Source organism: Electrona antarctica (assembly GCF_951216825.1).
Source record: "Electrona antarctica genome assembly, chromosome: 17".
NCBI classification, from domain to species: domain Eukaryota; kingdom Metazoa; phylum Chordata; class Actinopteri; order Myctophiformes; family Myctophidae; genus Electrona; species Electrona antarctica.
The window spans coordinates 46728984-46750595 of record NC_136798.1 but is presented as its reverse complement, the minus strand read 5'-3'; the positions used below and the strand labels follow the sequence as shown (position 1 = coordinate 46750595).

Sequence of the window (21612 nt, the reverse complement as noted above, 5' to 3'; positions counted from 1 at the left end):
ATTTTTATTTTGAACAAAGTAAAATATGAGTTGGATACGAATGTATTGAGGATGTTGTATTGTACACTGGTTTTACCATATTTTATTTACTGTTTGGAAGTATGGGAAAACTCATACAACAGTAATATGACTCCTTTGATTATGTTGCAATAAGAGATTTCAGAGCACACAACAATAGGCTTTTTATGTTATCAGGCGGATCTGAAAATCATGGATTTGGTTGAATTACGAACATTATTAGTGGTGTTCAGAGTGAAAAACGGATCATTACCAATACCAATACAGTTAGAGAAGTCATTTGTGTTTAGCTCAGAGGATGAGGACCATAGAAGAAGACATGATTTTAAACATCTGTTCGCATCTGTGCACTTCTGTTACAGGTATAAAGTTATGGAATTCACAAAACCAGGAGTTGAAGAGTTGTACAACAGTGTTTCAGTTTTAAAAAAATGTTTAAAAAGGAAACAATTATAAATTATGAATTAGAAGGTTAGATTTTTTTTTTCTTTCAGCTTTGTTTTGTTTGTTCTCTTGTTGAGCTCTATGTTCTTTTTGTCTTTCTTTGTTTTCTCTCTTTTTTATTTGATAATCATGGTAATCATGGTGATGTAAAATGTATGGTTGGTAGCAGAATCAATTAGATGGTTTTTTTAAATGATAGATAGGGGCAGGTATCAATAAGATGTATCTTCTTCTATATGTGAAAAAAAAGTAAAATTAATATAATCATGTAAAACCATAACTGAAATGAAACAAATAAATATGAAATGAAATGAAGTCCACCGACCGGGAATAGTGTTTATAGAGCTATATATCTCATGTTGTGTTTATAGCAGACTACTCACTCAAATATGCACTTGCAGTTTGGGCATAGTGTCAACCCCTTTACCCCTGTGTCGGATCGGTGGTTAGACTGGCATATTCGCTGATACCGATATGACCAAATAAGGTCCGATCCGATACTTTTCCAATACCGATACAGTATCGGGACATCTCTAGTATATATATATACAATTACAATTCATGAATTTAGCAGACACTCTTAATCCAGAGCAACTTACATTAAGCAAGAACAAAAAGCATGGCAATACATCACATACATAAAAAGGTAGTTATCATGAATCACACGTAAGCTAAGAACGTAACAGTGGAATATACTTTATAGTGCTATGTCTACATAAAATGCTATAAGTTACGTTAAGTGCAGGGGTTCTCAACGTTTTTGGCCGGGGACCCCCGAAAATGCTTTGGCAACGTCTCGGGACCCCCGCCCCGCCCCCTCCCGACCCCCAATATAAATTGACTGCTACAATAACCTTAAACCATTTTGGGCGGGAACCCCTTTTGGTGTTTTAAGCATTGTTATAATTTAGCTATTTAAAAATAACAGATCTACAAGCTCATAGCGCGCCACCGAGTGGCGCGCTACGAGCTTGTAGGTCTGCTATTTTTGAAAAATCGTAAAAATATATATATATATATATATATATTTTTTTTTTTAATAATTTGGGGACCCCCTAAAATAATTTGGCGACCCCCCGAGGGGTCGCGACCCACGGGTTGAGAACCCCTGGTTAAGTGCATGGGGCCTTTGCATACGCCTGTAAGGTCGTCGGGGCTATAGGGCAAGTGCTACGGGCCATGATGGAGTCTGAAGAGGTGGGGTTTCAGACTACGACGGAAGACATTACCTGCAGTAGTAAGTGGTACTTGAGGATCCTCTGGACAGGTTTCAGGAGGTAGGATCCCAGAGGGAGAGAACGTTTCAGCGTGGCCTGGCGCTCCCGGAAGAACTTAGCCAGAGACTTGTTCCTCATGCACTCTGTCAGGGCAGCCACGGAACTATACAGGGGCAGGGAGGGCGGACGGACAGACAGACAATTTACAATTTAGGCATTTAGCAGACTAGAGAATAGAGCGCCGAAGTCATGACATCACTCGCTCATCCCCTGGTTCTGCCTGATTCACGGAAGTGATTTCTCTATGGAGAATAACATGGGGTGATCTTAATATCGTTTCATATAACCATTGTGGTCCAAAAATAAACAAGCTGTCTCGGCGTTATTGTCAGGGAGGTGTCTCTGTATCGTTTGCGACAGTCAGTCACTCATATATGATACAGTCCGTTTCTAGCGAAAATGTAACTAATTAGCGTTTTCTCTCAGTCAGTTGATTCTTCATATCCATATGAGTGTAACGGCCGGGATGACATTTTTCAAACACAGTTCTTATATGAGGCGATCTAAAATCCCCCTATGGGGATTACAATGCAAATAAAAAGTACATGAACGCGTGGATTTGCGCCCTCTACCGATATTGACGTCAGACTTCCGGCGCTCTATACAGAGAGACTTACAGTAAGCAAGAACAAGACAAGGTAAAACACATCATATACATAGAAATAGTCATCAAGGATCATAAGTAAGCTACAGTAAGAACCTAACATCCATCTAACTATGATCATACACTATAATGCTATGTCTACATAAAAAAATGCTATCTAAATTTAGCCTTTGCATACGCCATCGAGGCTAGTGCAAGTGCTACGGTCTAAGGTGGAGTCTGAAGAGGTGGGTTTTCAGACTACAGCTATAACAATAGCAGCTGGAGGCGGTGTAGGCCTTTCTGTGTGGAGTCTGCATGTTCTCCCCGTGTCCCCTAGGGTAGGTACCCTCACATGTTCTCCCCGTGTCCCCTAGGGTAGGTACCCTCACATGTTCTCCCCGTGTCCCCTAGGGTAGGTACCCTCACATGTTCTCCCCGTGTCCCCTAGGGTAGGTACCCTCACATGTTCCCCCCGTGTCCCCTAGGGTAGGTACCCTCACATGTTCTCCCCGTGTCCCCTAGGGTAGGTACCCTCACATGTTCTCCCCGTGTCCCCTAGGGTAGGTACCCTCACATGTTCTCCCCGTGTCCCCTAGGGTAGGTACCCTCACATGTTCTCCCCGTGTCCCCTAGGGTAGGTACCCTCACATGTTCTCCCCGTGTCCCCTAGGGTAGGTACCCTCACATGTTCTCCCCGTGTCCCCTAGGGTAGGTACCCTCGCATGTTCTCCCCTTGTCCCCTAGGGTAGGTACCCTCACACTGATTTTACACTTGCTGAAAATAGCAGATCTACAAGCTCAGCTTGTAGATCTGCTATTTTCAGCATGCAACCAAGTGTAAAATGACTTACCTGTATACTGGATCTCTTGTCCACTAGTCCCTTCCTAACATTGTAGTCTGGTTTTTATTTGTTGACGGAATAGAGCGTCGCAGTCCCGCCCCCTACCATGGACCAGGAAATGAATCCCAATGCATTTTTCCCATAGACATTTCCAAAAGTATTTATTTAAAGACGGTTACGCCGCAGACAAAGCCAACTCGAGTCGTGACAACACAAACAATATTTTGGACCAAACAAATAATTACAAAGAAGAAAAACAACAAAAAGTGTTGTAACCTGCCGTTTTTTTCTTCTTTCTAATTATTTGTTCGGCCCCAAAAAATTGTGTTTGTTGTCATGATTTGTCACGACTCGAGTTGGCTTTGTCCGCGGCGTAAACGTCTTTAAATAAATACTTTCTGAAATGTCTATGAGGAAAATGAACGGAGAATCATTTCCTGGTCCATGGTAGGGGGCGGGACTCTATTGTCAATATATTTAGTCTTAGTTTTAGTCATCATAGCTCAGTTTTCATTCAGTTTCCATTCAGTTTTCGTCAGTGGAAAAAAAGGTAGTCGACGGACATTTTTCGTCTTAGATTTAGTCGACGGAATCAACACTGGTGTCAGTAGTACTTACTTAGGGTAGTTGGTGCAGTATTGTGTGTAGATGTCAAAGTCCTCCGTCTGCAACCAGAGACACAGAATTCACACTAGGGCTTTAAGCAACTAGTCGACTACTAGTCGACCTTGTTAGTGTTTTTTTTTTTTTTGTAGGCCTCAAGATCAGGTTATAGTTATAGTCACCAATGTACACAGTTTTTAAATGTACAAATATTTATTTCCAAATTAAATTGGGATCCCATGGAGATGCCATTAAACGGGGGTCCTTGAAATTAAACTGGTTGAGAATCACTGCTAGAGAGCCGTAAAACTCTTCTCTTACGGTGGTACCCTGGCTGGCATATGTTTTTCAAACGGGGGTCCGTGGGGCAAATTAGCCCATTTTGGGCGGGAACCCCTTTTGGTGTTTTAAACATTATGTTATAATTTAGCTATTGAAAAATAGCAGATCTACAAGCTCATTTTTTATTTATTTTGAGGTCAAAAAACCCTAAATGGGTTAGTGTCAATTTGGGGGTCCTAGACATGAAAAACGTTGGGAACCACATCGGTCTATAGAACGCTATGAACATTATGAATATAGCTTAATGATGTCATTCTCCTGGTCTGACCTTCATGACGAAACAGCGGGCCACGGCCACTGGGTCGTTGTCACACAGATCCAATGACTGGAGCAGCTCACTGCAACACACAGCCAATAGGAACAGAGGAAACACATGCAGCCAGTCAGAGGCCAGAGGAACACACAGCCAATAGGAACAGAGGAACACACAGCCAATAGCCCAGACATAAGATACAGTATAGGGCCCTGGACTATTAGACCTAAGATACAGTATAGGGCCCTGGTCTATTATACATAAGATACAGTATAGGGCCCTGGACTATTAGACCTAAGATACAGTATAGGGCCCTGGACTATTAGACCTAAGATACAGTATAGGGCCCTGGACTATTAGACATAAGATACAGTATAGGGCCCTGGACTATTAGACCTAAGATACAGTATAGGGCCCTGGACTATTAGACCTAAGATACAGTATAGGGCCCTGGACTATTAGACCTAATATACAGTATAGGGCCCTGGACTATTAGACCTAATATACAGTATAGGGCCCTGGACTATTAGACCTAAGATACAGTATAGGGCCCTGGACTATTAGACCTATTATACAGTATAGGGCCCTGGTCTATTAGACCTAAGATACAGTACAGGGCCCTGGACTATTAGACCTAAGATACAGTACAGGGCCCTGGACTATTAGACCTAAGATACAGTATCCCTGGACTATTAGACCTAAGATACAGTATAGGGCCCTGGACTATTAGACCTAAGATACAGTATAGGGCCCTGGACTATTAGACATAAGATACAGTACAGGGCCCTGGACTATTAGACCTAAGATACAGTATAGGGCCCTGGACTATTAGACATAAGATACAGTATAGGGCCCTGGACTATTAGACCTAAGATACAGTATAGGGGCCTGGACTATTAGACATAAGATACAGTATAGGGCCCTGGACTATTAGACATAAGATACAGTATAGGGCCCTGGACTATTAGACATAAGATACAGTACAGGGCCCTGGACTATTAGACATAAGATACAGTATAGGGCCCTGGACTATTAGACCTAAGATACAGTATAGGGCCCTGGACTATTAGACCTAAGATACAGTATAGGGCCCTGGACTATTAGACCTAAGATACAGTACAGGGCCCTGGACTATTAGACATAAGATACAGTATAGGGCCCTGGACTATTAGACCTAAGATACAGTACAGGGCCCTGGACTATTAGACCTAAGATACAGTATAGGGCCCTGGTCTATTAGACCTAAGATACAGTACAGGGCCCTGGACTATTAGACCTAAGATACAGTATAGGGCCCTGGACTATTTCACTGTTTGACAGGGCAACCACGTTCAACCTTTTGACCTGCATAGCATTTTAGACGTTAAAAAAACAATAACATTCCAAATATTATATATATATATATATATATATATATATATATATATAATCTGTGTGTGTGTGTGCCTGTTTTTGTGTGTGTGTGTGTGTGTGTGTGTGTGTGTGTGTGTGTGTGTGTGTGTGTGTGTGTGTGTGTGTGTGTGTATACAGTTATGTATATGGATAAAGACAAAGAAAGAAAGAAAGAAAGAAAGAAAGAAAGAAAGAAAGAATTTTAGCTGCTTTTCTTTCAGATCTACAAGCGTGTGGCTATGATGATGTTTCCTCTACACGTCACGCAATGCAAAGTACTGCCGTACCACAGAGGTGTCATCATCACATTATTATCGTCTCAGAAATGTGTCATTATTGGTAGTAATGATCAATACGCGATCAATACCAATAGTCATACACATAAGAAGATCCTCGCCTTGGCCACCAGGCGGCGATGGCCTAGCCCCCCGAGAACTGCTGAAAAGCCAAATTCCAATTCCCCAAATCTCGGCAACTCACTCACTCACACTCGGTCACTCCTTCATGGTGGCGGTGGCTCAGGGGTTGGATTGGCTGGATGGTAACTGGATGGTAACCACAAGGTTACCAGTTCGAACCCGGGCTCCCGCAGAGTTAGTGTCGAAGTGTCCTTGAGCAAGACACCAACCCCTAATTGCTCCTGATGCGCTGGTTGGTGCCTTGCATGGTTTCCGCTGCCATCGGTGTATGAATGTGTGTGTGAATGGGTGAATGTAATCCACAATCTATCTAAAGTGCCTTGGATAAAGGCGCTATATAAATGCACCATTTACCATTTACCATGGTGGTGTTACGGTGACATTGGTGACCTGCTGAAATATGTGACAATCGTGTAGACAATTACATAATGTCACTGTCCAAATGTGAATCGTTGCAGTGTGTTCATTAGCCGAGTTCAACCTAGCGGTATTTAGGCCACGTCTTTTGTGTGAAGTCCACAAGATGGTCACATATTATTTCATCAGGTCACCAATTTCACCATAATTTGCCATGCTGGAGTGATCGAGTGTGAGTGAGCGATTGGCCGAGATTTTGGGTATTGGAATTTGGCCCTGGAGACAATACTTTGCAATGCATTGTGGGTATTGTATGACGGACAGCGACGATTTTTTTTTTATCAGCCAGACAGTGATGCAATGAAGGGCGGCTGTTTTTCAGGAGGTAGAGCAGGTCGTCCAATGATCCCTGGGTCGGCGGATCGAATCCCGGCTCCTCCTCCTGTCCACATGTCGAAGTGTCCTTGGGCAAGACACTGAACCCCACATTGCCTCCAATGAGTCGGTCGGTGTGAGCTCGCCACACCATTGGTGTGTGAATGTGGGAAGCGAGGACGCTGGCGTCGACTGTTCGCTGCTTCACCTCCCAATGTATGAATGAATTAACCATTGTAAAGCACTTTGAGCACTTGGAAAAGCGCTATACAAATGATGCAATTCATTCATTAAAATGTTTTTACAGTGTTTGACAGTTAAACAAGAGTTTAAAATCACACCTCATGGCAAGATGCCCACACCAAACCACACACACACACACACACACAGTCCTTGTGAGTTTCCATGCAATGTGTGCACAGCAACACACACAGAGTGAGTGTCACACTGTCACACTTACCGTCCCTGAGCTGTAGACGTGCGCGCGCGCACACACACACACACACACACACACACACACACACACACACACACACACACACACACACACACACACACACACACACACACACACACACACACACACACACACACACACACACACACACACACACACACACACACACACACACACACACAGTTTTAACCCCTTCAACCCTGGTGTCCCTATTCCGGGACAAATCGTTTCCCCCACATCCGTTTTTTTGGTCTCCAGTGGAACCTTCAAAATAAGGGTTTCACTGAAAAACGCAGGCAGTTAAGGAATTATGAATTAAAGGTGTAGTGAAACGGAAATGGTGGGCATTTTATTTTGAAGTTTCAGCTTGAAATGCTGGCTCTGAAGTTTCTGAACCAATCAGAGCGTCGCATCCCTCCAGGCTATGGGTCCTATAGGTCCGTCTCATGCACAGTGGTTTGTATACAAAGTCACAGAGAGACAAAAAGCCAGGGGATGTTTTTCTAACCTGTACACAACCTATATACATATTTCAGCGTGATGATTAGGTTGAAAACGAGGTTTAGGATTAGGTTGACATCCACTGTCTGGATGTCATCTTGAATTGGATTAAAAACGGAGGATTTCTGTAATCAGTAGCACCTGTGTCATAGCTTCAAATTGACATATTGGTTGTTCAGTTTGACCCACCAGTTTTGGAGATATGGCTTATAGAGTAGGTTCACTTGGGGGTTGGAGGCCAAATGTTTAAGCATTTATTTCATATTTACATGTGGATTTCAGCTCTGACATTCATTTGAGACATGCTCTAGTGTGCTATTTACTCATTTTAGACATACACTATAAATAAATTCAGTTTTTCTCTTGTCCAACATTTTAGTCTAGTTTTTATTTGTTGGCAAAATTGTCAATATATTTAGTCTTAGTTTTAGTCATCATAGCTTAGATTTCATTTAGTTTCCGTCAGTGAAAAAAGGCAGTGACGAACATTTTTCCTCTTAGTTTTAAGTCGAGGAAATCAACACCGCTTGGGTGAATGATGTAACATGACAACCTCACGGTGGGGTCATCCAGAATTACCTGTTGAACTCATAGATGTCCTCAATGTTCCCAAACAGAGAACACACCTGCTCCGGTCGGATCGTCAGCTCAGCCTGGTCGATGATGTGAGACAGGTAGTCCTGCAAGACAGACAGACAGGCAGGCAGGCAGGCAGGCAGACAGGCAGACAGACAGACAGACAGACAGACAGACAGACAGACAGACAGACAGACAGACAGACAGACAGACAGACAGACAGACAGACAGACAGACAGACAGACAGACAGATTAAATAAACTGTTGAGCAGTATAAGGAGCAGTACTCATTGCAGGTTATGTATTCATTATGATCTATGTACTTTGGCTGCTCCTCCCTGCTCAAACTGTTTGTTTGTCGATGTGCTTCCTACATGTTTGGACAGACATGCAGGCTGGGACAGATGTATTTGCGTGCCCAGTCTGGCCCTGTACAAACAAACATACATGCTATTGTCTCTGTCGAGTGGGAAATGTTTATATAATATATAATTACTTTTCAGGATTCCAATTACTAACCCATATAAGTCCGATGGAACCGATTCTAGTTAAATCCTTACTCGGTGCCACATTATGAGTTGACATGGGGTCAGTTTGACCCAAAATGAATAGGCAGAGATGGTACAAGTATGCCTAAATTCATATTTAGAAAATGTTTCAGATGGAAAAAAAAAGAGGAAAAAAAAAGAAAAAATAAATGATTTGAATCGAATATTTAGGAAAAGTTATGGAAGGGGCTGACGATTTGATTGGGTGTTTTTAAACTATATTGACACTGTATTTTGTCACTGTATTTTTTAGAAAAGTCTCCTGTGGACAAGTGGTGAAAACTAGCACATGTGCTAACACACTGTAAACGACGCGTCTACAATTACAACTGTGCAATGAGCAATGTAATTGTTATGTCCATATCAAATACATAAACATAAACCTTCCGATAGCTTCAGGGCAAAGATAATCAACTTCAAAATGTCAAAATGGGTCAGAAAGACCTCACAGACACTCTACTATGTAAACAGCTCACATCAGATGTGTGTGTGTGTGTGTGTGCAGGTCATTTAGAGCTGCTGTTGTCTCATTGTGCCACTAGAGAGAGGCACACAGCTGCTCCTCACATTCAGATCTAGTGCAAAAAAACATTTTTTGTACTAGATCTGAACAAACTATATACCAGACAGCTGTTTACTGAGCCAACATCCTCCTCACGCACGCACGCACGCACGCACGCACGCACGCACGCACGCACGCACGCACGCACGCACGCACGCACGCACTTAGTGTTAGTCTAGTTTTAGTGGACTAAATATCATGAGTCTACTAAATCTACAGGTGATTTAGTCGACTAATTGTATTTATGCCGTTTATGTATTGATGCCGTCGCAATGACTGATTTTACGCTTGCTGAAAATAGCTGATCTACAAGCTCGCAACGCGTCACGATGCGACGCGTTGTGAGCTTGTAGATTGACTATTTTCAGCATGCAACCAAGTGAAAAAGGACTTATACTGGATCTCTTGTCCACTAGTCCCGTCCTAACATTTTAGTCTAGTTTTTATTTGTTGACGAAATTGTCAATATATTTAGTCTTAGTTTTAGTCATCATAGTCACGCATGCACGCACACACACACACACACACACACACACACACACACAAACACGCACTCTCGTATTACTATACTTGTAAGGACATCGACATTTTCTCACACCGTTGGAGATCTGCCATCTTTCAGTGCATGGCACTGGCACGCACCTGTGGTATAAATCATGTTTAACTCCAATTCCTACCCCTAAACCTAAGCTCTGTCTGAATGTCTAATGTCCCAAACCTAACATCTATCTTTCTCTAATAGTAATACCAATCTCTTTGGATTTTATTGTTATGATTTTACCATAAAATAAAATGTATTTCCTGTCCCCGTGCACGCACGCACGCACGCGCACACGCACACACACACACACACACACACACACACACACACACACACACACACACACACACACACACACACACACACACACACACACACACACACACACACACTTGATTGCATCACGGAACAAGTGTCTACAAGTTCTGTTGTGAAAGCAGTGAGGAGTTGCACACACTCTAGCCTCACACAGACAGCCACACGCCACACACCCATTCCTAAACAAACGATACAAAATAAACAGTTGCTTCTACTTTATTCGATGAATTAGAAAGGCGGATATTTATTATCTACTAAAAAGATCTTAAAAGTCGTCACTTTGGAAATGTTCTTGTACTTTCTAATATCATTTGACAACTTGTCCAATTTAATCCGTTTTTATACTATATTTTGTTGATTTTAGTTGCAATGATCTTTTTTGTTTTTCTTTTTTTATTAAAACGTCTTAAAATTGCTTAAATTGACACATGGTTAACTGTAATTTGTGTTACACCATCATATGAATATTAAAGTATAATATATAATTCCCAAAAAGATGAAATATGGGGATATAAGGGGACTATGGCAACTATATGTGTTGTCCATGGTGAGAAAGTTGACCTGGTGACCACCTATAAATATTCGGGCACTACATTTGACAGCAAGCTGAAATTTGGTGTGAACTGTCAAATGCTGTGTAAAAAATCACACCCGTGTGAACTGAGTGGTGCAACTACACATTTATTGTTATAGTTACTGTACATTAGAACCAGGAAAGCATCTGTGTCATAAGGTACTCTCCGCATGTGGCGTCACATACTAACCATAGCAACCATGCTCACCCGTACAGGCACAAACACACACGGGTACTAACAAAGCCAGTTGTTGGAGTGGTTTGCACCACTCAAAAAGGTCAACCACGCCTCTTTTGTTTAACCCATTCAGGCCTGAGATCAGATTCTAAAAATGTCTTCTACATCCTGACAGTTTTCTGTAAAAGCTATGTGTCGTTCTTCGATTTAAAAAAAAATAGCAGACCTACAAGCTCGTAAGGTAATGCTTAAAACACCAAAAGGGGTTCCCGCCTAAAATGGGTTAAGGAAAGGAAGCTTGCCAAATTTCAGGGTGATAGATATTTGATGAAACTGTTCTACAGTGCTTTCATTGAGTCAGCTATCTCCTTATAATTTGTTGGTATGGAAACCTGAACCTAAAAGGACAAAAAACACCTCAGTAGGATTGTGAGAACGACATCAAAGATAGCCGGAGTACATTTCAGTAGCCTGGATCAAGTATTCCAAAGACAGGTGCTCAACCTATTTTGGGCGGGAACCCCTTTTGGTGTTTTAAACATTATGTTATAATTTAGCTATTGAAAAATAGCAGATCTACAGCTTGTAGGTCTGCTATTTTTGAAAAATCGTGAAAATATGTATTTCAGAAAACTAGAGGATTTAGAATATTTTTTAAAAATGTTGAGGTCAGGCCTAAATGGGTTAATCCATTGAGACCTGGAACGCATCCATGTCACGTTAGCGTTTAACCACATTAACCATTAACCCATTTTGGGGCGGGAACCCCTTTTGGTGTTTTAAACATTGTTATAATTTAGCTATTGAAAAATAGCAGATCTACAAGCTCATAGCGCGCCACCGAGTGGCGCGCTATGAACTTGTAGATCTGCTATTTTTGAAAAATCGTTAAAATGTGACTCAAATCTTTCCGAAAATTGTCATGATTTAGAAAACTTTTTTTTTTAAATTTCGACGTCAGGCCTGAATGGGTTAAGAAAGCCAAGTGCATTCGTATGGACAAGTCTCATCCCCTCAGCTCTGAATACAGGCTGCTCCCTTCTGGCCTCCGCCTAAAGGTCCCAGGGGCCACTAGTAACAGTCTGCTCCCTTCTGGCCTCCGCCTAAAGGTCCCAGGGGCCACTAGTAACAGGCTGCTCCCTTCTGGCCTCCGCCTAAAGGTCCCAGGGGCCACTAGTAACAGTCTGCTCCCTTCTGGCCTCCGCCTAAAGGTCCCAGGGGCCACTAGTAACAGGCTGCTCCCTTCTGGCCTCCGCCTAAAGGTCCCAGGGGCCACTAGTAACAGTCTGCTCCCTTCTGGCCTCCGCCTAAAGGTCCCAGGGGCCACTAGTAACAGGCTGCTCCCTTCTGGCCTCCGCCTAAAGGTCCCAGGGGCCACTAGTAACAGGCTGCTCCCTTCTGGCCTCCGCCTAAAGGTCCCAGGGGCCACTAGTAACAGTCTGCTCCCTTCTGGCCTCCGCCTAAAGGTCCCAGGGGCCACTAGTAACAGTCTGCTCCCTTCTGGCCTCCGCCTAAAGGTCCCAGGGGCCACTAGTAACAGGCTGCTCCCTTCTGGCCTCCGCCTAAAGGTCCCAGGGGCCACTAGTAACAGGCTGCTCCCTTCTGGCCTCCGCCTAAAGGTCCCAGGGGCCACTAGTAACAGTCTGCTCCCTTCTGGCCTCCGCCTAAAGGTCCCAGGGGCCACTAGTAACAGGCTGCTCCCTTCTGGCCTCCGCCTAAAGGTCCCAGGGGCCACTAGTAACAGGCTGCTCCCTTCTGGCCTCCGCCTAAAGGTCCCAGGGGCCACTAGTAACAGGCTGCTCCCTTCTGGCCTCCGCCTAAAGGTCCCAGGGGCCACTAGTAACAGGCTGCTCCCTTCTGGCCTCCGCCTAAAGGTCCCAGGGGCCACTAGTAACAGGCTGCTCCCTTCTGGCCTCCGCCTAAAGGTCCCAGGGGCCACTAGTAACAGTCTGCTCCCTTCTGGCCTCCGCCTAAAGGTCCCAGGGGCCACTAGTAACAGTCTGCTCCCTTCTGGCCTCCGCCTAAAGGTCCCAGGGGCCACTAGTAACAGTCTGCTCCCTTCTGGCCTCCGCCTAAAGGTCCCAGGGGCCACTAGTAACAGTCTGCTCCCTTCTGGCCTCCGCCTAAAGGTCCCAGGGGCCACTAGTAACAGGCTGCTCCCTTCTGGCCTCCGCCTAAAGGTCCCAGGGGCCACTAGTAACAGTCTGCTCCCTTCTGGCCTCCGCCTAAAGGTCCCAGGGGCCACTAGTAACAGGCTGCTCCCTTCTGGCCTCCGCCTAAAGGTCCCAGGGGCCACTAGTAACAGGCTGCTCCCTTCTGGCCTCCGCCTAAAGGTCCCAGGGGCCACTAGTAACAGTCTGCTCCCTTCTGGCCTCCGCCTAAAGGTCCCAGGGGCCACTAGTAACAGTCTGCTCCCTTCTGGCCTCCGCCTAAAGGTCCCAGGGGCCACTAGTAACAGTCTGCTCCCTTCTGGCCTCCGCCTAAAGGTCCCAGGGGCCACTAGTAACAGTCTGCTCCCTTCTGGCCTCCGCCTAAAGGTCCCAGGGGCCACTAGTAACAGTCTGCTCCCTTCTGGCCTCCGCCTAAAGGTCCCAGGGGCCACTAGTAACAGTCTGCTCCCTTCTGGCCTCCGCCTAAAGGTCCCAGGGGCCACTAGTAACAGTCTGCTCCCTTCTGGCCTCCGCCTAAAGGTCCCAGGGGCCACTAGTAACAGTCTGCTCCCTTCTGGCCTCCGCCTAAAGGTCCCAGGGGCCACTAGTAACAGTCTGCTCCCTTCTGGCCTCCGCCTAAAGGTCCCAGGGGCCACTAGTAACAGTCTGCTCCCTTCTGGCCTCCGCCTAAAGGTCCCAGGGGCCACTAGTAACAGTCTGCTCCCTTCTGGCCTCCGCCTAAAGGTCCCAGGGGCCACTAGTAACAGTCTGCTCCCTTCTGGCCTCCGCCTAAAGGTCCCAGGGGCCACTAGTAACAGTCTGCTCCCTTCTGGCCTCCGCCTAAAGGTCCCAGGGGCCACTAGTAACAGTCTGCTCCCTTCTGGCCTCCGCCTAAAGGTCCCAGGGGCCACTAGTAACAGTCTGCTCCCTTCTGGCCTCCGCCTAAAGGTCCCAGGGGCCACTAGTAACAGTCTGCTCCCTTCTGGCCTCCGCCTAAAGGTCCCAGGGGCCACTAGTAACAGTCTGCTCCCTTCTGGCCTCCGCCTAAAGGTCCCAGGGGCCACTAGTAACAGTCTGCTCCCTTCTGGCCTCCGCCTAAAGGTCCCAGGGGCCACTAGTAACAGTCTGCTCCCTTCTGGCCTCCGCCTAAAGGTCCCAGGGGCCACTAGTAACAGTCTGCTCCCTTCTGGCCTCCGCCTAAAGGTCCCAGGGGCCACTAGTAACAGTCTGCTCCCTTCTGGCCTCCGCCTAAAGGTCCCAGGGGCCACTAGTAACAGTCTGCTCCCTTCTGGCCTCCGCCTAAAGGTCCCAGGGGCCACTAGTAACAGTCTGCTCCCTTCTGGCCTCCGCCTAAAGGTCCCAGGGGCCACTAGTAACAGTCTGCTCCCTTCTGGCCTCCGCCTAAAGGTCCCAGGGGCCACTAGTAACAGTCTGCTCCCTTCTGGCCTCCGCCTAAAGGTCCCAGGGGCCACTAGTAACAGTCTGCTCCCTTCTGGCCTCCGCCTAAAGGTCCCAGGGGCCACTAGTAACAGGCTGCTCCCTTCTGGCCTCCGCCTAAAGGTCCCAGGGGCCTCTAGTAACATATATAAGTTATCCTAAAGGTCCCAGGGGCCTCTAGTAACAGATATAAGTTATCCTAAAGGTCCCAGGGGCCCTCTAGTAACAGATATAAGTTATCCTAAAGGTCCCAGGGGCCTCTAGTAACAGATATAAGTTATCCTAAAGGTCCCAGGGGCCCTCTAGTAACAGATATAAGTTATCCTAAAGGTCCCAGGGGCCACTAGTAACAGGCTGCTCCCTTCTGGCCTCCGCCTAAAGGTCCCAGGGGCCACTAGTAACAGTCTGCTCCCTTCTGGCCTCCGCCTAAAGGTCCCAGGGGCCACTAGTAACAGGCTGCTCCCTTCTGGCCTCCGCCTAAAGGTCCCAGGGGCCACTAGTAACAGATATAAGTTATCCTAAAGGTCCCAGGGGCCTCTAGTAACAGATATAAGTTAGCCTAAAGGTCCCAGGGGCCACTAGTAACAGATATAAGTTATCCTAAAGGTCCCAGGGGCCACTAGTAACAGATATAAGTTATCCTAAAGGTCCCAGGGGCCTCTAGTAACAGATATAAGTTATCCTAAAGGTCCTAGGGGCCTCTAGTAACAGATATAAATTGTCCTTTGTGCCTGTATCTATCCAGGCCTTAAATTCTGATATGAGGAGCAGATAACTTTGTCGCTTCTTGTATTTTTGAGTGGTGTAAACCACTCCTACAACTGGCTTTGTTAGTCTGTGCAGAAAAAAGTGAGCATGGTTGCTATGTTCACCCTGTTCACCCGGGTGTGATTTCATTATTGAGTGGTGTAAACCACTCCTACAACTGGCTTTGTTAGTCTGTGCAGAAAAAATGAGCATGGTTGCTATGTTCACCCTGTTCACCCGGGTGTGATTTCATTACGTCAGACATGATTTAATTACGTCAGACAGGTTATATAAGACCTTACACCACTCAGTTCACACGGGTGTGATTTTTTAATATACAACTGTTCTTGCAAGTGATGATGAATTCCAATGCTACACTGATAACTTGAACTGACTTCCTGTGTTATTGTTTTATGTGTACCACCACGTGTCTTTACTGTATTTTATGTGATTGATGTTGTCTGCCTGTTATGATGCTTTGCTGTACAACAAATCGCCCCTCGGGGACAAACTAATAAATGAACCTGATGAACCTGAACCTGAACCTATATGAAAGTGGACGCAGACATTTAAAAGTGTAGTGTAGTGTGGTTTCCAGTGAAAAGCTGTTATGTAATCACATAATCTCCTGTTGTCTCTCTAACCTTAACCATGCAGTGAGCTAATTATAGACCACCTTTACACCTGGTATTAACTCATCTATAAGGGGGGATGGGATAGCCCTTAACCCATATGGTTATGGCTAATGGGTTCTGTTTGTACACTATCTATGAGGGTCCATTTGGTTCCATGTGTACACTCTCAGAGTTACAGACCTGCAAGGGTCCATTTGGTTCCATGTGTACACTCTCAGAGTTACAGACCTGCAAGGGTCCATTTGGTTTCATTTGTACATTCTGAGAGTTACAGACCTGTAAGGGTCTATTTGGTTCTATTTTGTACACTCTCAAGAGTTGCAGACCTGTAAGGGTCCATTTGGTTCCATTTGTACACTCTCAAGAGTTGCAGACCTGTAAGGGTCCATTTGGTTCTATTTGTACACTCTCAGAGTTGCAGACCTGTAAGGGTCCATTTGGTTCCATTTCTACACTCTCAAGAGTTGCAGACCTGTAAGGGTCCATTTGGTTCCATTTGTACACTCTCAGAGTTGCAGACCTGTAAGGGTCCATTTGGTTTCATTTGTACACTCTCAGAGTTACAGACCTGTAAGGGTCCATTTGGTTCCATTTGTACACTCTGAGAGTTACAGACCTGTAAGGGTCCATTTGGTTCTATTTGTACACTATCACAGAGTTACAGACCTGTAAGGGAACATTCGTTTAAATGTCTTATTATTTTGACTTTGTGTTTTCAATTTCTTTTCAAAGCAGCCTCGCTAGATTACCATAGGTTTTGTTTTCTTTCTTTTTTTACCCTATAGTGCCAATCAGCAGCAGCTATCCCGCCTCTAGCTGCTGCTGATTGGCCAGGCCGTTTTGTGGCCGGGCATCAAGTCTGCCTGAGAGTTCCCAGATGGGAGCAGGAGGGGGGAACCCAGTGTACTCTCTGCTGCCCCATCTGGCGGAGTCAGGTTAGAATAGAGGGTATTCACATGCACAAAGTGAGTTTAATGACGTTTATCGTCGTTTAATGCAATCAAATACAGCTTTTCTGTTCGGATGTATATGGGCTGTCATGGCCAGAAACTCGTAGTATTTTTGTCACTCAGTAGGCGTTCCTGCATAACTTCCGGGTTTGATGATGATGTCACATGCAAACCCTCTATATAAGACCTGATGTCGCAATTATTATTATTATTATTATTATTATAGTCTCACCTCTACGATCATCCTCAGGTCTCTGACGTACATGCGCTCCGTCTCGATGATCTCCATGACCACCCGGTCCAGGTACGTCAGCTGAGGGCTGGGCGACATGCTGCCGCCCGTCACCGTGGCAACCGGCTCCCGATTGGTCCGCTGCTGGTGGACCCACCCCCGGCAGTGACCACGCCCCCCTCCTCCTCCTCCCGGTCCAGGGTCAGTCTCACCTGCAGTTCCACAACGAGCCACAGCAAAATATCAATCACCATCAATCATCAATCATTCAGTAAAGTAGTCGAGTCGGATCTGCTGTGTTTTTATGCAATGCTTGGAATGGATTCAGTATCATGAAAACCCACTAGTTTGACGCGACACATGCTACTTGAAGCAAAAGGAAATGTAGAAAATATTTGCCTTATATAGGATGTCAATGGTGGCCATACTGTACAGGCCATTTTCAAAACTTTCCCCTCAGACAATTCTAGGCAACCTTTTTTCTGTTATTCAGGATCTTTTGAAGATACAAAATCAGCTGAGTTTGCAATTAGTTTGAGGTTGATCCTGCATTGTCCATAGACTGCCTGTACTTGCAAGGCATTGCCTAGCAACCGGGCCGTTTCCAAGGCAGCCAACGTGTTCATAATCACAATTCTGGAAAACTTCCCAAAAACTTAAAATAGAGAAAATAACAACGTGATGGGTGTAGTTCCAGCATTCAGCAGGCAGGGCTGCCAAGTTTCAGAAAAAGCCAAGAGTGAGACTTTAGTGTCCTAATGCGTTCGACGCCTTTTTTAACATTGATTTAGAGGAATACAGACATCCCACCCTAGGAGAAATATCACACCCGTCTGAAATGACAGAGTTACCACGTGGGGGTCCCCGGAACATCCAGACCCCCAGGAACGCACCCGGGGGGCCGGGCCAGTTCCGGTGTGCCGCCCCGCGTCCAAAACGGTTGAGAAATGACAGAGCTACCGTGTCGGGGTCCCTCTTCTGTACTGTACAGGAGGTGTAGTTCCAGACTATACAGCATTTGGAAGGTGTAGTTCCAGACTATACAGCATTTGGAAGGTGTAGTTCCAGACTATACAGCATTTGGAAGGTGTAGTTCCAGACTATACAGCATTTGGAAGGTGTAGTTCCAGACTATACAGCATTTGGAAGGTGTAGTTCCAGACTATACAGCATTTGGAAGGTGTAGTTCCAGACTATACAGCATTTGGAAGGTGTAGTTCCAGACTCTATAGCCTATAGGACCCTAGTTTACTAGTATGTAAGGAAGAGGCCCAATTTCTTTCCAATATGGCTGCTGTGCATAGAGAGGGCATCATATCATTTTATAGTCATTGTTGACGTCGTGGCGTGTTATGGTCTCACCTGTGTCTGTGTGGGCGTGTCCCTCTGGAGGGCGGAGCTCCAAGTCGACGTGGGAGGTGGGCGGGGCTAGGCTGTCATCCCGAGAGGAGGCGGAGCCAGAGGAGAGGGTGGAGACGAGGCTCACGGGGCGGGGCCGTGGGGGCGTGGCAGACGGAGCGCGCTCATTGCTGCTGACGGAGGCCGTGGACAGACGAGGGGATTCTGGGAAAAGGAGTGTGGAAGAAGAGTCATTTAGAGTTGTATTATCACTGCCAGGCCCTTAACCCATTTAGGCCTGACGTCGAAATTAAAAAAAAGTCTTCTAAATCCTGACCCTAAACCCCTCAGAAGCAAAGATTTAAGAGTTAAAAACGTTTGCTCTGAAAGAATATATATTCAAAGATTTGCGCCACATTTTCACGATTTAAAAAAAAAAAAACCTACAAGCTCGTAGCGCGGCACTCGGTGCCGCGCTATGAGCTTGTAGATCTGCTATTTTTCAATAGCTAAAATATAACACAGAATGTCTTCTAAATCATAGCAGTTTTCTGAAAAAAAATTGTGTTTCTATATCAGTGGTTCTCAAAGTATTTCATGTTAAGGACCCCCAAAAAGGATATGGGGGTCCCCGCCCCAGAAGCAAAGATATGAGTTAAAAATGTCATGATGATCTGATCTACAAGCTGTAGGCACCGAGTGCCGCGCTACGATCTTGCCGACCCCCACCCCCCGCCGACCCCCCCCCCCCCCCCCCCCCCCCCCGCACAAACACACACCTCAAATGTGACTATTCTCTGGCAGGAAGCCAACTAGGGGGGGGGGGGGGGGTTGTGGACTTCAGACTTAGTAAGGGCAGTCGTCGGTTTGTGACCTTTGTATATATTTGAATGCACACACACACACACACACACACACACACACACACACACACACACACACACACACACACACACACACACACACACACACACACACACACACACACACACACACACACACACACACACACACACACACACACACACACACACGTGTAGTGCACTTTCCGTGCACTACATGAGGTCTCTACTGTACTCCAGTTCCAGTGCAGAGTAACTATGAGCCAATGGGGCAGATGAAATGTTTATTTTATCATTACATTTCTTTGGCTATGTTTATTTTATTATTACATTTCTTTGGGCCACAAAGTGAATAATACATGAACCACGCGATGAATTGTCATAGAAATAATTGCAATTAACGATTTAATTGCTTTGTAATCAAACGTCATTACGCGGGGCAGATATGACATGACATTTTGTGCACCACTGATACGGAAACATACTGTAGGTATTTCAGAAAACTGAAAGGATTTAGAAGATTTTTTTTTAATTTCGACGTCAGGCCTAAATGGGTTAATAGTGTTACACCGCAAATGCTTCACGAAGTGACCTGTTGTACTGCTTTCTTATATCTGAAAATGCATGAATATTGTTTTCCTAAATGGAAACAATTATGACGATTATGCAAAAAAAAAAAGGAGATCGAGATCAATTCAGTCGATTCCTTGCTCAACGTGACTTACAGAACCGGTGTTTGTTTAACCCATTTTGACCTGAGAAAAAAATGTCTTCTACATCCTGACAGTTTTCTGAAAAAGCTATGTTTCTATGTCAGTCGTTATTCGATTTTTCAAAAATAGCAGACATACAAGCTCGCGCTATGAGCTTGTAGATGTGCTATTTTTCAATAGCTAAAGCATAACATAATGCTAACACCAAAAGGGGTTCCCGCCCCAAAATGGGTTAATAAAAAAAAAACAGAACCGGTGTTTGAACCTGCGATTCTCCCACACACACACCCCTGAAGAAAACTATCTGTCTGTCTGTCTGTCTGTCCTACCATGACTCCCTCTCCACTGTCCTACTGTCTGTCTCTCCTACACTGTCTATTTCTCAGCTGTCCTACTGTCTGTTTCTCCTGCACTGTCTCCCTCTCTCAGCTGTCCTACTGTCTGTTTCTCCTGCACTGTCTCCCTCTCAGCTGTCCTACTGTCTGTCTCTCCTACACTGTCTCTCTGTCTCTCTCTCAGCTGTCTGTCTGAAGACTGGCTCCGGGTCTGGCTGTAAAACTTCCTCTTAGAGTCACTCCTTCCATGCACACATGCACGCACATATGTGCACGTGCGCACAGTCACACACACACACACACACACAAACACACATGCGCGCACGTCGAGGCACATAGAGCAGATCGCGTTCACAAACATACAAAGTCAAGGGAAGAGAAGAGGAGAGGGAAGGAGGGGAGGTGGGGATGAATTGAGAATATGAATCACTATATTGTTTGTCAGTATATGTTGTAAGAGTCATTCCTCTTATTGCAGAACTATGAATTATCGACCGTAATTATACCTAACGCACGTACGCACACAGGAAAGCAAGTTCAAGTCGGTTACGGTAGACGTAGAGCTTAGGAAGTGCTTTTAGTTCTCATCGATGGCCTAGAAGGTGTCTCTATGCCTACTTCCCCTCTGCTGTTGGCTGCACAAGAATTACCTCAGCATGAACTAACATGAATTAACTTAATAACCAGACTTTACACTCTGGAGTGAGAGTGGAAATATAGTGGCCCTCTCCATCGTCAAAGGTGCCCACCCCAGGTGAACATTGGCCAAATCTCATTTTGAAAAAAAGACAAAGCAAAATGGTCCACTCCCACAGACGTTGTAAGCCACGGGAAGAATGTCCCGTTTGGGTCTCGAGTTGAAACATATCCTGTCTGTCTCTGGCCTATGGGATCTAGGGATTTGCTGTGCAGCAGATCCCAGATCCCTAGATCCCATAGGCCAGACCGACTGGCACCTGACTGCCTGAGCCATAGAGTAAGACAGAGTTACGTCATTGAGGGGGCAGAAAACGGAGCACTCGAGCGCTGTTCATGCAGCCTGAACAGTGACAAGCTGGAGTTGGAAATAC

At 45.4% G+C, this 21612-nt stretch overlaps 1 protein-coding gene across 3 annotated transcripts in view; it reads right to left on the bottom strand.

The window, feature by feature from the left end:
• The window catches only part of LOC306941235 (pleckstrin homology domain-containing family G member 3-like), a 104472-nt gene that overhangs the window by 35219 nt on the left and 47641 nt on the right, over positions 1 to 21612 (bottom strand). For all 3 annotated transcript variants that reach the window (XM_079526570.1, XM_079526572.1, XM_079526571.1), the window contains 6 exons: positions 18677 to 18877; positions 17315 to 17526; positions 8446 to 8546; positions 4381 to 4450; positions 3786 to 3832; positions 1692 to 1842 (listed from right to left, as the gene is read on the bottom strand). In XM_079526570.1, the coding sequence (XP_079382696.1) occupies positions 1692 to 1842; positions 3786 to 3832; positions 4381 to 4450; positions 8446 to 8546; positions 17315 to 17526; positions 18677 to 18877 (782 nt within the window). The remainder of the gene's footprint in view (positions 1 to 1691; positions 1843 to 3785; positions 3833 to 4380; positions 4451 to 8445; positions 8547 to 17314; positions 17527 to 18676; positions 18878 to 21612) is intronic.